We start from the raw sequence: 17,314 nt of genomic DNA, 5'->3' as shown, positions 1-17,314 counted from the left end.
CTCCTAGTCCTGTTCAGTATTCTCCTATTAACAACATGTTTGAAGTCCCCATGTCGGGAGTAGATTTTCCTTTATCTTCTCAGGGTCCTGGCCCTCCTCGCCCTTGGAGGTTTTGTTATGCTTGGAGGCACATATGGCTACGTAGCTTATAACCCATGCATGAGTACTATGTTTATGAGGAGCATCTGACGAGCTTTTAGCAAGCTCCTTTGTAATGAGCATATGCTCTTTTAATAGTTATGAATAAAAATAATGATGTGTGCCTCCTAGATTTCGTTCACATATATATATATATATTTTAGAAAAACAAACTAGTACTCCAAGCATGCTCCACCTATTTTCTTAGGTTGTTCACCTCTGTTATAGATTTGTAATCATAACTTAGCAGCCATGCACACTCTTACCACACTTTAAATATCTATGTATAGTAGTGTGCTAAGAATAGTACCCTTGTATTTTGTTTGTTCCCACAACAGTGCTCTTCATTTTCATTCCCTTTTTCCTCTTTTTTTTTTTTTGTTACGTCTTATTCTTCCTCTCCAGAGAAAAATCAACCAACTAATGAGGCCATTATTCTCATTCCTCCAAAGAAAAGACGTACATACCATGATCCTAATATGAAATCTCAGAATGAGATGCAAGCTGAACTTTTGAAGACCAAGGAGCTGGCTATTTTTAAAGGTCACGTGGAGTACTTGTGTTCCTTGGTTACCATCTATCAGAGTGATCTTGCTAACTGGTACAACAGATTTGTAGATGTAGAGAACTGGAGAAGCACTCGTATTTCTGAAGACCTCCAAGATATTCTCTCCAAGCATGCTGGAGAGAGTTATAGAACCTAGCTTTTTTCTTAGCTCTGTTTGTTTTCCTATTTCCCCTTTTTTTTTTTTGAAGATCGATCAAACCCACTCCTACTTACTACCATATTTTGAAGCAGACTGGGTATATTTGGTTTTAAAGAATGGAATTTGTGTTTTGGCAAAATGATGGTGTTTAGTTACTTGTAACAAGGACTGTAGTTCCTTTTTTCTTCTTCAAATAATATAACTATGTTGTTATGATTTTCATTAGTTCACTTTTTCAATTAACAATAATTTAAAATACTATAGTAATCGATACTATCAATATGCATAGACAAGCATACAACCAATACATTTGGCTGGCTATGTTGTTTTATTTTTAACGTGAATATATAAGCAACGTACTTCCCATTTAGGAATGTATTTAGTAGGTTGCCTTTTATTTATTTTTGAGAGATATACGATATATATATAATATGTAAGCAAGGTGCCCTTTTTTTTCATACATTGGTTGGGTGAGTATATGCATGTATGTAAGCATGTTATATGTATATATATATATATGTTTATTAGTATACACTTATATACATTACGTGGACCATATAAATATGAATTATCTTCAAAATATTAGTATTTGAATACTTTTTAAATTTAAACATATGATGTAGAATAATCTTCAAAATGTGAGTATTTGAATACTTTTTAAATTCATATATATGATACTAACATAGAAATATTTTCCAAATATGACTTTTATTATATATATATATATATTAAATAAATAAAAAGAAGTTACGTAGCTAAAAAAAATCTATGCAAGCTATATATAAATAATATATATGTATATATGTTTTTTTTTTAAAAGAACGCAACCCTTTTTTATCTTATATAAGTAATATGTATATACTTGTTGTATGTGTGTACATGCGTGTATGTGGAAATTTTTGTAATGTTTTTTTCTTTTTATGATCGCCTAATAGTTATATTATATCAGGTGCACACATATTTATTTTATGCAACATATGTCATAGGGATATATGTTCTTCAATGATAAGGTTTTATATATATATATAGTCAAATGTGTAATAAAATGATATATATATATATATATTTAATAAAAAATAATCAATGCCTAAATGATGAGATTTTTCATAGTTAAGATGATGAGTATGGGCAAATCTAACTTATATATATAGATGTGCATATGTAAATGTTAGGAAATAGAATTATACAGTGTGTACATAATCATTGTATTTAATGCATTGATATACAATCTGACAGCCTATCATTAGTTTGTTAAAGAATCCCTAATTTCCTGGAACAGATTTATTTTGTGTGCTGTCATTCTCTAGAATGTTCTGCATATTGTATTTTGGCTCTATAAATATCAATATACATAGCAGCCACAGTGACTGTGCTGCAGTTACTAAAAAATACTGTGTTATATCATTTTTTAAGTTGGTATCAAGAACCAGGCCAGACGTTAGTCGTGTCGACTGGCGAAACTACACCACCCAGCAGCGGTTCTGCAGCTACTGGAACAACCCCACAACCACAGTCTTCAAACACTACCCAAACTCAGACCCCAAACACAGCCATACCTCATTTCGGAAGTGCCCTGAATCAACCCTTTGCACTCAAACTTGATCAAAACAATTTTTCACTTTGGAAGACAATGGTATCTGCCATTGTTCGAGGACACAGACTTGACGGCTACCTCAAAGGAACCAAAACCAGACCAATGGAGTTTATCAAGAAGTCTACAGACGACAACAATGGAGAAAACTCAAACGTACTGGAGGTGAATCCAGAGTTCGAAACCTGGATAGTAAATGACCAATTGCTACTAGGGTGGCTCTATGGCTCAATGACAGAAGGAATCGCAATAGAAGTGATGGGATGCGATTCATCCGCTACTCTTTGGCGTGCCCTTGAAGCCCTTTATGGCACGCACTCGAAGTCAAAAATGGAGGAGTACAGAACGAAGATTCAGACGTCAAGGAAGGGAGCACTCTAAATGGCTGATTACCTAAGGCAGAAACGACAATGGGCTGATGTACTCGCCCTTGCAGGTGACCCATACCCTGACTCACAGCTTGTAGCAAATGTAATCACTGGTTTAGATGTCGAATACTTGCCTATTATTGTTCTAATTGAAGCTAGGCAGTTCACCACTCGGCAAGAACTTCAGGATATACTTTTGAGTTATGATAGTAAAATGGAAAGAATCAATGCTCTCTCTGGATCAAAGACTCTCAGTGGCCTTGCTAATCCCACTGCCAACTATGCCAACAAACCAAATAATCTAGGAGCAGGTCGAGGATACTCTCAAAATGACAACGGATCTAGCAACAGAGGAGGCAGCAGCAGTAACAGAGGTGGTGGCAGATCCAGAGGTCGTGGGTGTGGTCCTAAACCAACCTGCCAAATCTGTGGCAAGTACGGTCACTCGGCAGCTCACTGCTACAATCGGTTTGATGAGAGCTTCATGGGTTCAAGTCCATTTGCTGGAAAAACTCAGGACAAAGGAGGACAGAATGCTTCAGCCTTCGTGGCTACACCTGAGATGCTAGATCATGAAGCTTGGTATGCTGATAGTGGGGCTAGTAACCACATTACTGCTGAAGGAAGCAAGATGCAATCCAATGTCGAGTACAATGGTAAGGAGTCTCTAAGTGTGGCTGATGGTAATAAGCTAACTATCTCACACGTTGGAAATGGAGTATTGCCAACACAGCATCCTAAATCTCTTTTATTGAATGATGTTTTGCTTGTACCTATAGTCACCAAAAATCTCATTAGCATCTCCAAGTTGACCTCAGATGATAGTGTGATTGTAGAATTTACTTCTCATTTCTGTTTTGTGAAGGACAAGGCAACAAGGAGGGTGATGCTCAAAGGAGTGCTTAAGGATAGACTCTATCAACTTCTTCCACCTATCAATAAGTCAGCTACATCAGCCAAACACCAGTCTCAGTCGTGTCTTTCCTGTTCTTCTAGTTCTTCAAGTCCAGTTAGTTATCATGTAACTCGACCCATGGCTGAGAAGTCTTCTTCTGTTTCAATCAAGAATAAATGGCATCAAAGATTGGGTCATCAATCCAATAGAGTTTTAGAACTAGTCTTGAGTCAATTGAATGTAAAAATTTCAGCAATAAAAATGAGTTTTTCTGTGATGCTTGTCAACTTGGTAAATCACATGCCCTTCCATTCAAAACTAATCATTCTCGAGTCATTTTTCCTCTTGATCTCATCCATACTGATGTGTGGGAACCGTCACCAATCATGTCGAATACAAATTTTCGTTTCTATATTCACTTTGTTGACGACTACAGTTGTTTTACTTGGATTTACCCCTTACGAGCCAAATCTGAAGCCTTAAATGCCTTTATTCAATTCAAGACTCTTGTTGAGAATCAATTTGATAGGCGTATCAAGAAACTTCGTACAGACTGGGGTGGTGAATACCAATCCTTTACTCGCTTTGTTCATGGAAATGGCATAAGCTTTCAACACTCATGTCCACACACCTCTGCTCAAAATGGTAGAGCAGAACGCAAGCACAGACACATCGTAGAAATGGGTCTCACTTTGCTTGCTCAAGCCGGTGTTCCCCAAAAATATTGGTGGGATGCTTTTTCAAACATCTGTCTATTTAATAATAGACTTCCTACACCAGTCCTACTCAAAAAATCCCCTTTTGAGCACCTTTTCTCTAAACAACCAGATTAGAAATTTCTCAAGGTCTTCGGTGCTGCGTGTTATCCTTGTCTTCGTCCCTATCAAGCTCACAAGTTTCAATATCACTCCACCAAGTTTGTTAATCTCGGCTACAGTGACAGCCACAAAGGATATAAATGTCTAAGTAGTACAGGTTGACTTTATATTTCTAGAAATGTGGTATTCAATGAAAATGAGTTCCCTTTTAAAGTTGGTTTTCTAAACACTCACCAACCTGAACAATCCATTTCTGTCCATATCCCTTCCTGGTTCATGTTTCCTACTCCAGTTTCCTCCTCTCCACACACTCCATCTTCTTCAGGTGGTCACGTTGATGGTACTTATCCGGGGCATACCAACAGTGCATCATTCGAATTGGAACCTCATACTCCACTAAACAGTCAGGTAAATTCCAATGAACACTCTGCTCCTGGTTCAGATTTTTCCCATGCATCTAGTAGCTCTTCTACTGCCTCAGATACGTCTCACAGCCCACCAGGTGCCACTACATTTGACACAACTACTGACCATGAGCAGCCAGTGATCCAACCTAATGAAGGGACCTCAACACATCCCATGGTGACACGATCAAAAGATGGGATTTATAAACCAAAAGTGTACCTTGGGCAATCACAGTGGCAGTGTATTAGTGAAGAACCGCATTCAGTAGAAGAAGCTCTGTCTCATGAAGGATGGAAACAAGCTATGATGGAAGAACATAAGGCACTAATGGATAATGGGACTTGGCCTTTAGTTCCAAAAATAGCTCATATGAACATTATAGGCAATAAATGTATTCAAAGTAAAAAGAAACTCGGATGGATCGTTTCAAAGGTACAAGGCACGACTTGTAGCTAAAGGGTTTAACCAAAGACTCGGAATTGACTTTGGTGAAACTTATAGCCTCGTGATTAAAGCTTCAACAGTTCGATTATCTTAACTATAGCTGTTGCAAAAGGATGGGATGTAAGATAATTGGACATTAATAATGCCTTCTTGAATGGACATCTTGAAGAGGACGTGTTCATGAATCAACCTCAAGGATTTGAAGATAAAAACAAAGATGGTTTTGTGTGCAAGCTGTCCAAATCTTTATATGGCCTACGACAGGCCCCTTGGGCTTGGTTTAATAGACTAAAAGCTACACTCATCAGCTGGGATTTTAAGAATTCTAAGGCTGATCCATCACTCTTTTTCTTCAAGTCTTCAACACTGATTATTCTTGTGCTGATATAGTTGGAGGACATCATTGTAACTGGTAACAACACTGCCAAACTCAAGCAATTTACTGAGAAACTAAATCAGCACTTTGCCTTGAAAGATCTCGGTCCTCTTCACTATTTCTTGGGAGTAGAAATTAAACGAGATGAAACAAGGATGTACCTAACTCAAGCAAAATATGTAGAGGAATTGCTACAGAAAACAGGAATGCTACACCTTAAGTCATGTCCCACACCTATGACAGTTGGTAAAGTTTTGTTAATCACTGATGGAGAGCCTCTTCCTAACCCGATAGACTATAGGAGTATCATTGGGGGCCTACAATATCTAACACACACCAGACCTGATACATGTTATGCAGTAAACAAGTTAAGTCAATTTCTCAAGGCACCAACCACGACACACTGTAGTGCAGCAAAACGAGTACTGAGATATCTCAAAGGGACACAACTTCATGAACTGCATATCAAATACAATGAGAGGCTTGGCTTGACCGGATTCTCAGATGCAGACTGGGCGTGTTGCCCAGATGATAGACGTTCCATAGCTGGGTATTGTGTGTATCTCGGTGATACTTTGATCTTGTGGTCATCCAAAAAAAACCAGTTGTCACGCTCAAGTACAGAATCTGAGTACCGAGCCTTAGCACAAGTGGCAGCAGAGATGTCTTGGGTTCATGCTCTACTCAAAGAACTTGGTTTTCCTCTGCAATCAATCCCAGTAACTTGGTGTGATAATATGGGTGCCAGTGCTCTAGCTTCAAATCCAGTTTACCATGCACGAACAGAGCACATAGAACTAGATGTTCATTTCATTCGAGACAGAGTTCTAGACAAGTCCTTGGATATCAGATACATTCCTTCTTCAGATCAGATTGCCGATTGCCTGACCAAGAGCTTGTCGCATTCTCAATTCAATTTCCTTATCAGCAAACATGGAGTGGTTCAAATCCCACTCAGTTTGAGAGGGGATGTTAGGAAATAGAATTATACAGTGTGTACATAATCATTGTATTTAATGCACTGATATACAATCTGACAGCCTATCATTAGTTTGTTAGAGAATCCCTAATTTCTTGGAACAGATTTCTTTTGTGTGCTGTCATTCTCTAGAATGTTCTGCATATTGTATTTTGGCTCTATAAATATCAATATACATAGCAGCCACAGTGACTGTGCTGCAGTTACTCAAAAATAATGTGTTATATCATTTTTTAAGTAACAAAGTACATCATGCACTTCGTATGTGTATGTGTTATGCAAGATTTAAATATTGCATCTGCATATTATTATTACTTGGGTATGTATCTGAGCTTGAAAATGTCTTATGTACTCCATCATTTTTTGTCGCTTTGCACTTTGTGCTCATTACTGTTGTGGGACAATTTGTGGATTGTTTCAACTTGTGTAATTTATGCATGTCGCTCTTTTGATATTTTCATCTTGTTGCTAAGAAGTTCTCTATTTGTCTTCTCTTGTGTGTGTGTTTGTCAGCTTCATAGATTGTAAAAAGAAAGCTTCCTCTTATTATAATAGCTAGGAAAATAGGTTACTTTTAGAACCCTCAAGCGAATCTCTTCGGAATAAAATGTTTCCTCATATTTGTGAAGGAGATGGAGTTTACCTTTATCCAAATTCAACAAATGATCGTATAATTCCTAATAATGATACTCTATTACATCGTTGTTACTTGGGGGATGAATTAGACATTGAATATCGAGCCCGTCCTGGATTATTTGTTAAGTGGAATGCTTCTATTTCCACACGCTTTTATGCCATTTTGAAATGAGTTAAGATTTTATCTTCCATGTGGTTATCTTCTGGCCTCAAAGTGTATCATGATATTCCTAGCCTAAATCAATTGGTATCACGCTGGAACTACAATGAAGGGTTGAAGTAACGCAGGCTATAGTCGACATACCTTTATCGCTGGTTCCTGCAAATAAAATGTTTCCTCAAATACTTTTTTAACAAACTGGGGGAGTTTTCTATAACGTTGGAAGACGTTTACAAACTTAATTTCTTGCCCATTTGTGGTACTGCTTCTACAATTTCCCCATTATTAGATGAAGAGAAATCTTTGATGTCATCCTTGAAGGCGTTTGTGGAATGTCTAAAAAATAATAAGAAGTAGTTTGACCTTCCTGATTGGGTAAGACACTTTCACAAAGAAGATGGTAAGGATCTTGTAGAGTTGGCAGCAGGCATCGTTTTGTGGCTAAGGCTAAGTAGGTATGTTTTTCATCTGAAAAATCCTAGGACAGTTCAAAGTGATGTATTCCTTTTAGCAGCATGTGGGCACCAAATCCCTTTAGGGGATCTCTACCTGGGAACATAATACCATAACTTAGACTCTCTAGTTCTTGAAGTATATTCAAAGGGTACAAATATTGTTAGTACAATTGATGCGTGCTTTCTTCAAATGTTCATTTGGGAGTGTTTCACAAAGCTTTCCCCACCGCGTAAATGTTTGAATAGTGATAACCCTGACCCTTGGTCATGGGCTCATTCTTGCCCGAAGAAGTCAGTAAAATTGTTTGACATTATTGATAATGTTTCAGAATTTACCTTTTGTCTGTACCTTACTAACACAGATATTTATTTCACTTTGGAATTGTACCATGGAGGCGTAGTACCATTGACGGAAGATGTTCGCTTATCTTTAGATATTTTCCCCAGAGGTATAGGCTTCTGGTTTGCTATGTCTACCTCATCACATATTATATCTCCTCAATAATTCTAATATGCATCTTGGTCAATTACTGCATATCGTCCTGATTGTGTGGCTAGAAAATTTGGTTTTACCAACATGTCCCTCATCATCGAAAGGTGGGGGACTTAGAAAAAGCTAATAATTCATGCTTGTTAAACTACCTTCAGTCTTCGAAACGCTCTCGTACTTTATTCTGCCTTCCTTGTAAAATGAGGCAAGGCAGGGTATCTTCAAAATTTGTTGATTTATGGCTGAATGAACTCGAGAATCGCTCGTCAAATCATATCTCAACTCACGCTAATTTCCATACCCAATCTGTAGGGCTCACTGCTGGCAATACTATTCTATCGTTCATTGTCCCTCAAGAAGTAGTACCTTCAACGTCCATTGATCTTGGTATATTGGTTGAACAACACAACATTATTGATTTAATCAATGTTTCATGCATTGGCTCACGTGCTCATAATATTTCAGGTCGTGACAACCTGGGGGAGGCAACTGGTGAAGATGAGATTAATCGATCGGATACTTTTTTCCCTTGTGACGTTAGGCCTTCCGAAGTTCAAAGAACTACAAGATCTAGTACATGTTCATTAACATGATGTCATTGATATATGTATATGTTATCTGAGGTGAAAAGAATTGTATTCACTTACTTTTCATTGAAAAATGATACATATTTATATATAAACTAGTATAGCTATCTTAGGAAACTATGTCAATTAGGATCTCTACAATTAATCTAATTGATAACTAATTGACAACTATATACATGCTGTAACACTCCCCCTCAAGCTGGAGCATAAATATTAATCATGCCCAGCTTGTTACAAAGATAATTAACCCGAACCCCATTCAACGCTTTTGTGAAGAGATCCCCTAATTGTTCTCCTGTCTTCACATACCCAGTAGAAACCAAACCTTGCTGAATTTTCTCACGGACAAAATGACAATCAATTTCAATATGCTTAGTTCGCTCGTGGAATACAGAATTGGATGCAATATGAAGGGCAGCTTGATTATCACATCATAATTTTGCGGGTACTGAAGTTTTAAGACCTACTTCAGTCAAGAGCTGATAAATCCATATTATCTCGCACACAGATTGGGCCATAGCCATATATTCTGATTCTGCATTGGATCTTAACACAACATTCTGCTTCTTACTCTTCCAAGAAACCAAATTTCCGCCAACGAAAACACAATAACCTGAAGTGGATCTTCTATCCATTTTGGAACCTGCCCAATCTGCATCTGAAAAACATTCAATATGAGAGTGATCATGATTTGCATATAAGATACCTCGTCCTGGTGCTCCCTTCAAATAACATAAAATTTTCTCTAACGCTGCCCAATGATAAATTGTTGGGGATTTCATAAACTGACTGACAACACTGACTAAATATGCAATATATGGACGAGTCATAGTAAGGTAATTCAGCTTTCCAACCAACCTTCTATATCTCTCTGAATCCTCAAATAGTTCTCCATCTTTTGTAAGGTGCATGTTCAGCGTCATTGGAGCACTACAAGGCTTTGCTCCTAATTTTCCTGTCTCAGTAAACAAGTCAAGAACATACTTTCTCTAGATAGAAAAATACCTTTCTTACTCCTTGTGACTTCAACACCCAAGAAATACTTTAGCATCCCCAAGTCCTTTGTATGAAACTGAGTATGAAGCACTACAACAAATACCCCATTCCATAACACATAAATATAAGTTTATTAAAAAAGTGTTATACTATCTAATGTAATAATAAAAGCGGTAAATAATAAATAGTTACAAAAAAAGGCGGGTTAGGAAATTGTTATACTTTCCTTTTCCCTCTTCCCGTTCAATTCTCTAGACCTAAACCCAAAGCTCTCGTTTTTTTTCCTCTAATCTAAAAACCCTGTCTCTAAGCCGGTCTCCTCACTCACTCTTCCCTAATCCCTCTCCTTCTCTCTCTCTCTCCTGCTCCCTCAACTACGATGGCGAGGGGATATACGAGGCTTTAACCACGGTGGAGGTCGACGGGGCTGACAGAGGCTCAACGGGACTGCCGGAGGCTCAACGACGTGGACTCGGAGACTCGTTGGTGCAGGTAAAGATCTCTCTCTCTCTCGTTCTGTTGGTGGGTGAAAGATTAATATTAATATATAATAATAATATTACACGATTCAACAATGGCGGAGATCACATGCGAGTGCGACAATGTCCCACCTTCTAAATACCAGTGCCAAGCTCTACTTTGCCCCCAGAACCCATCTCTTTACCTCTTCTTCTAGCTTTGCTCGTAACCCTTTTCTCTGAATCCCGTCTTCCATTCCAAAGCCCCTTTCTCCTCTCATTGCTAGGGTCTCTCTTTCTTCTAAAGCTTCCAATCCCACCATGGGAGACTCTGCCGACGCTGGAATGGACGCTGTCCAGAGACGCCTTATGTTTGAGGACGAGTGCATTTCTGATTACCCTTTTTCCAATTTCTTCTTCTTTATTGTTTGTCTTCTGGTGTGCTTTGTTTGGTTGCTTGGATTTTGAATAGGAAAAATTGTATTATTGATTTTTTGGGTTATATACTTCGTGGGTTTATTAATTTATTGTTCTTCATTGTTTTATTTCAATTATTGTACTTTGTTTGTTTGGTGTTCTTCTTCATCTTCTTTTTTTCACTGTTGAGGTAACGAAGTATATATATCATGGGGCTTAATTTTCTTCCTTAATCTTTCTTCATTACCATGATTTGTTTTATGTTGTGTTTGCTTAATTTCTTTTGGTGCTACAACATTGCTATTATCAGTATCCCCTTTAAAATTTTAGCCAACCGAACTGAACAATTGTTGTGGTTAGAAAGCATCAAGATATTGATTTTAAATCTTATATTTACAGATATGTATTGTGTTTGTTTGTTTTTGGACAGAAAAATGAATTATTGGATTTTTTTTTCATTGCTTTGATCTCTTATTGTTCTTGATATTATAATATTCCTTTTCTTGCTCTCTTTGGCTGTTCAAAGTATGAGAAAATGAAAACTTGGGTTTCATTTCTTTGTTGTTTGTTTTTGGTAAGAAATGAAAATTCAGTGACTGAGGTGATACTTTAATTGAGTATTAACTATAATCAAATGACTTGAGGTCTATTTTGAGCCAAATATTCATATGGTTTTGAGATTGGAGAACATTCAAAATCTGAATGCAAATTTTGCGTTTAGATCTACATATCTTTCTTTGTGTTGTACTGGAGCTGATTATGTTTCTTCATGTGAACTTTCTATAGATGCATTCTAGTGGATGAGAACGATCGGGTTGTTGGTCATGATACAAAATATAATTGTAAGTAAAATTTGATATGCACAATTCTTTTTGGGTATTATGTCATGTCTTTATGGTACTTTTCATTTTGCATACTCCAAGGCTTTCTATCCTTCCTAAATCTTATACCCTCTTTTAATTTTGGATACCTTCACGTTTTGGAAATGAACTGTTTATTCATGTTTTGGGCATTCTACTACATTTTCAAATCATATACTTTGTATATAGATCATGTTCATTCTGTTGGATCAACTGGACCTCTGTGGTTTGCTAATGCTTTTGTACCCTGTAGGTCACTTGATGGAAAAGATTGAAAAGGAAAATTTGCTGCACAGGGCTTTCAGTGTGTTTTTGTTCAACTCGAAATACGAGTTGCTTCTTCAGGTATTGCTTACAATATTTGAGGGACATCAACCTATATGATTTGCCAATTAGGTACTCTAACCTTAGATCTTGTGGGAGCAAACAACAGACCTGACTATTTGAACTGCCCTCCTAGGTGCTTACATTTATAGTAATAAGTGTCATGTGAAGAACCAAGTCAAGATCTATATCTATTAGGAGGGCATAAATTGAATAATTGTGTCATATTATATTTCCCATTTTAGTTTTCTATATTCCTGAAATTTCATGCACTCATGACCATGTCTACATATCTTTTCTTTGTGGGAAATGTTTCTTGTACTTCTTTATCTAATCTGCATGTTTGGTTTGATAGTGAGTGTGGAGCAAAAGTTATGCCTCCAAAGAGGATAATAAAGATGTTGCTTGAGCTATTTGACCATCAAGATCAAAATGTTCGTGCATCTTCTAAAGGACTTACTCTTGAGCTTTGTCGATGGATTGGAAAGGACCCTGTAAAATCAATATTATTTGAGAAAATGAGGGATACTATGGTATGATAACTTCTTACATGTAAGGCTTTGCGTATGGAATTTTTTGTTGCTTCCTGATCCTTGGAAGTAATGACTTATTTTTTATTTTTTGAAGAAAAAATAATTGGAAGCCGAGCTGGTGAATGTAACAGGGGCAGCTAGGCCATGTCGCAAAACAAGGTGAAAATTCATTTTTTTCATTAGCTGTTTGATCTGCTTGTTGTTTTTATTTTTCTTAACCTAGTTGGTATTGATGTCTTCAGGTCTGAGCAAGACAAGGAGCCAGAAAAGGAGGTTGTATCTGAAGTAGTGGGTGCTGGCTCATCTGAGGAATCTACATCTGATGGTGTGTAATACACATAGTCTATTAGATTATTCTTTTTCTTGGTTGATATTAAATGACGACAAGTAGGTGTTCTATCAGCGGGTAACAAGTGATTACCATTGTAGGAGTTTGACACTTTAGTGTTATATTTTATTAGTTTTTTTACTGCAAAGATGTTGGTTATTTAGCTCTCCTGTTTATGCATAGTTTAACATATTTTAATTGTCAGCTCCTCAGAAAGTAGATGAGTATGAGCTCGTTGATCCTGTTGATAAATTGGCTCCTTTGGAGAAGTCTGGATTTTGGGATGGAGTGGTCAGTCTTCTTTCTTCTCTCCGTCAAACTAGTTCAGTTTTTTTTTTTGGTTGTAGTGATTTAATTTAGGAATATTTGGTTTTGATGTTCCTGTACTGCTATTAACATCTTGCGCCTTATGTCACAGAAAGCAACCAAGTGGTCAGAACGGAAAGAGGTTGTTGCAGAGCTAACCAAGCTTGCTTCAACAAAAAGAATAGCACCTGGTGATTTCTCATAAATCTGTCGGACACTAAAAAAGGTACATTGTCTTTTTATGTTTGGGTATTTCGTTTGCATCATTTATACCTCTATCTATTGCCAAGGATCTTTTTAATATTGCATAGTTAAGTGTTCAATCTGCTCCATTAAGTTTTAACTTCATGTTTTATATTCTTACTTCTGTTATAAGTTTATACTTGCTTTTTGAGTTGATGAATAAAAATCATTTAATTCTTTTTCTGTACAGCTCATAACAGATGTTAATATCGTTGTAGCAGTCGAGGCAATTCAAGCTATTGGCAATCTTGCTCGGGGTTTAAGAACTAATTTCTCTGCAAGTTCACGCTTCTTATTGCCAGTTTTGCTGATATGTTCATTTTTTTGCTAGCTAAAAAAATAATATTATATCAACTTAAAATGCAAACAAACTGTTTGAATGTAACCAAGCTGTTCAAGTGTTCATTTACTTTTTGCCAGTTACTTACAACTGAGCATGGTGGTATTTTTTTTTGGATTTTGACTTGTACATTCATTTTTCTTATTAATAAAAGTGCACTTAGTCATACGAGTAGATTCTCTTTTAGAAGTTCAAATGATGTTGATCGTAGCTTTGATTTGTATATAAAGTGATTTTTTTATTCAATTTTACTTTTAATAGATATTTTGATCTGGTTTATCTCAGATTTTTCTTAGAAATAATTTAATAAAGATTGAAGAAGGGATATTGGTTTATTGCATTTATCTAACTCCTTTGATTTATCTCTCTCTCTCTCTTATTTTTTTTTATAAAGGAAAAATTGAAAGAGGAAAAACCTGCCTCTACTGAGGCACTAAATCAAAGTCTTCAGGCAATGCATACAGCTGGATGCTTAAGTCTAGCTGACATTGTGGAAGGAAACTATATCTTTATCCTATGTTGTAGTTCTTTAATTCATAATATAGTATTGTCATAGGATTCCTTACTATGTTTTTGGTTTAAGTTTTTTTTTTAATTAGAGATTAGATGACATAAATTCTTTGCATTTGAGTGTTTGCAATCGCTTTGATAGGTGGTAATTTTGATTTTGCCCAAACTGTAATGGATGTTGTCTATTGCAGATATTAAGACAAAGGGATGAGTTTAGAAGACAGTTTCAGTACTGGTTTTGATGAGTTTAGAGCACTAATTCATGGTTTGGTGCTCTTACTTTCTAATTTGTAATCTAGAAGACAAAGGGAAATAAAAAAATAATGGTGCAACCCATTTTTGACCATGGATTATCCTGTTCATGGTGTTCATGGACTCTCTTATCTATATTATCGTTTCTTACTTTTTCACAGTGCCTCAATGATGGGACTCCAGATGTGAGGGATAAAGCCTTTTCAGCTTTGGCAGCGATAGCTAAGGTATCGTTTTATTTATTTATCAATTTTGTGCTTTTGATGCTTAATTCTGAATTTTGATTATTGATGGTATGGATTTATTTCTTCTTTGCCTATTTTATTTAGTTGGTTGGTATGAGACCCTTGGAGCGGTCACTTGAGAAACTTGATGATGTTAGAAGAAAGAAGCTTTCTGAAATGCTGAAGGTGGCACATCCAGAAGGCAGTGCATCTGGAGATGTTGCTACATCAGTTAAAAGGTAGGCTCTTATTTGTTATTTTTGTTTACCTATTTATGTAGTTTCTGCTTTAATAGTTGGTGTAATTTGTTTTTGTCTTTTCTGTATATATACTCTTTTGTATCATTACTTCTTTAATGAGAATTGATTCTATTAATTCAGTCACTAAGTTTGTCACTAAGTTTGATTCTATCTGCTTTTCTGAATTCCATTGAGCAAGGAAGTTGTCTCGTTTTGCTTACCTTTATGTACATGTTTCTCTTGAAACTTTACACAAAAGTATTGTTTTCAAATTGTTTTTTTCAGCTGGTCTGTGTTTTTTGCATAATAAAAGAAAGGGAAGACATAAAGCATAGTAAGAAGAATAGCATTAGGAAAGGTGATAATTCCTCTTTGATTTTTTATTTGTAAGCTGTAAAGTTGATTTTACTGTATTTTCCTTTTTAATGTTAGTGGGTTTTACAAATGGTAGTATCCTTTGCCCTGTGATGGAAAAACTCAATGTTGGAAACAATGCCTTGGCCTGATGATTACTTTCCTTTTTTTTCCACGGTTCTTTAGTTTGTTTCTAGATTACTTTGTGCCTGATGATGAAAACTTTTATTTTTGTATTGATATGTGCATTGATTTCATTTTGAGCCTCCATCTTTTCCGCTCTCACCATCTTTGGTACTCACCATGATCCATTATTTTATTTTATTTATTTATTTATTACTATTTTCTCATGTTGGCTGTGGTGATGATGATCTGTGTTTGCTGTTGGTGGTGGTGAATGCCAAAGGTGACGGTTGAAGTGGTGGTGTTTAAACCTTGAAGATGTGATTGGTTCTTAATGAATTTTCAATGTTCATGAAATTTCTAGCATTAATCTCTGAGGCATTTATATATTAAAATGGTCTCTTTTTACAGCTACAAAATATATATTTTATTGCCTTATGTAATAATATGAAGATATTGTCTTTTTTTTTTGTTAGTTTTTTCTTTGCATGCTTATTTGCCCTGTGATGGAAAATCTAATTTTCAGAAGCAGTTTCATGGTTTTGCATTATAAGCCTTCTCTCTCTCTCTCTCTATACATACATACATACATATATATTGCTCTCTCTCTTTCTCTCTCTCTACTTTTTCACCAGAAAAAGTCTATTTTACAGAATCTATTGTGAGTGCTCTTAAGGCTTATAATGAAAATTCTCATGTACACTGTTAATGACCATATTAACTTATGAGATCTGAGGGCTTTTGAATATCTAAGTTTGTTATTCTCTATTTTATAATGCTTTATTTGCTTTATCACCTGTTAATAGATTAGAGGAAGAATTATTTAAAGATTACCTTTATTATTAATCTGTTTTATAATGCATGTTTTTGAACACTACTTGACAATGCCTTTGATGCTTTTGTATCAAGTAACTTGAACCTATTTGCAGTGCATTCTTGTTTACATTGGATTTGATTTTGTCGATATCTATTTTGGCCCATCTTTGCTTCTTAGATTATGAACTTTTTTTTTTGGCCTGATGATGATATTTGTCCTCTGTTTTTGCTAGTCTACTTAGTTTTGTTTCCTCAACTGAAATATATGAGTACTTCCCTATTTTTGTTTCTCATACAAGTAAAAAAGCCTTGGATCCAGTTGCTCCAGTTTATAAGTACTGCCTTGTATCAGTATCTAACATATTAACTTCAACATGCCAAAATGAGGTTAGCTGTCTCCATTTTCAGCGTTCAAGTCTAGCGCTAATCCATATTGCATTTTTCTTTCTACTTTGGGTATAAACTTATATATTAAGCTCTTTGAGGGCTCATTTTAACTAAAATCTTAACTGGAACTTCTTCACTTTCTTTCAGTTTTTCATAAATTTTAGGTAGCATAATATCTCTGTTTTTTTTAATTCCATTTACAGCTTAAAAGTCATCCTGCTTTCTCTGAATTGTTAGCCCAATATTCACAGAGCGGTTATAGGTATTAAATTCATTTTTGTTGTAAATCAAAGCATATTGATTCCTGATACCATTATTGAACTTCTGAAAAAGCTTTGGAGCTTATTTGTTTAATGGTCATTAACTACATGAGGTGTTCCTCTTATTTAGTATTTTAATTTATATTAGACTGAGCATAAACTTCTTAGTTGCATGAGTGATCTTTTTGAAAGTTTTTTTAAGTTATGATAGGTTTCTTACATTTTGTGGTGTATCTCTCTATTTAGAGATAGAGTTCATCTCTTAAATTAACAAAATTTTCCTTTAGATTAGATT

The 17,314-nt window shown here is 35.8% G+C and overlaps 2 protein-coding genes across 2 annotated transcripts; one reads left to right on the top strand and one right to left on the bottom strand.

Annotated features, from left to right (window-relative positions):
• Nucleotides 1-9,480: 9,480 nt before the first annotated feature.
• LOC133820685 (uncharacterized mitochondrial protein AtMg00810-like) lies at nt 9,481-10,826 on the bottom strand. Its single transcript, XM_062253451.1, has 4 exons — nt 10,710-10,826; nt 10,055-10,121; nt 9,840-10,004; nt 9,481-9,707 (listed from the first exon to the last, which is right to left on the bottom strand). The coding sequence occupies exons 1-4, from the start codon at nt 10,824-10,826 to the stop codon at nt 9,481-9,483; spliced, it is 576 nt and encodes a 191-aa protein (XP_062109435.1).
• LOC133820669 (isopentenyl-diphosphate Delta-isomerase I, chloroplastic-like) lies at nt 10,488-12,164 on the top strand. The gene is made up of 3 exons (XM_062253450.1): nt 10,488-10,886; nt 11,707-11,762; nt 12,034-12,164. The coding sequence occupies exons 1-3, from the start codon at nt 10,825-10,827 to the stop codon at nt 12,162-12,164; spliced, it is 249 nt and encodes an 82-aa protein (XP_062109434.1). The 5' UTR covers nt 10,488-10,824.
• Nucleotides 12,165-17,314: the final 5,150 nt, after the last annotated feature.

Source organism: Humulus lupulus, chromosome 1, assembly GCF_963169125.1.
Source record: "Humulus lupulus chromosome 1, drHumLupu1.1, whole genome shotgun sequence".
In the NCBI taxonomy this organism is placed as follows: domain Eukaryota; kingdom Viridiplantae; phylum Streptophyta; class Magnoliopsida; order Rosales; family Cannabaceae; genus Humulus; species Humulus lupulus.
The sequence above is the reverse complement of the archived record's forward strand: the minus strand, read 5'-3'. Positions and strand labels throughout refer to the sequence as shown.

Coding starts and splice junctions, on each gene's coding strand:
- LOC133820669 (XM_062253450.1), top strand. CDS start 10,825: ATGGGAGACTCTGCCGACGCTGGAATGGACGCTGTCCAGAGACGCCTT. Junction 10,887..11,706: donor CGCCTTATGTTTGAGGACGA/GTGCATTTCTGA, acceptor AACTTTCTATAG/ATGCATTCTAGTGGATGAGA. Junction 11,763..12,033: donor TCATGATACAAAATATAATT/GTAAGTAAAATT, acceptor TGTACCCTGTAG/GTCACTTGATGGAAAAGATT.
- LOC133820685 (XM_062253451.1), bottom strand. CDS start 10,826: ATGGTGGGATTGGAAGCTTTAGAAGAAAGAGAGACCCTAGCAATGAGA. Junction 10,005..10,054: donor AGTCACAAGGAGTAAGAAAG/GTATTTTTCTAT, acceptor TTACTGAGACAG/GAAAATTAGGAGCAAAGCCT. Junction 9,708..9,839: donor ATATTTAGTCAGTGTTGTCA/GTCAGTTTATGA, acceptor AATGTTTTTCAG/ATGCAGATTGGGCAGGTTCC.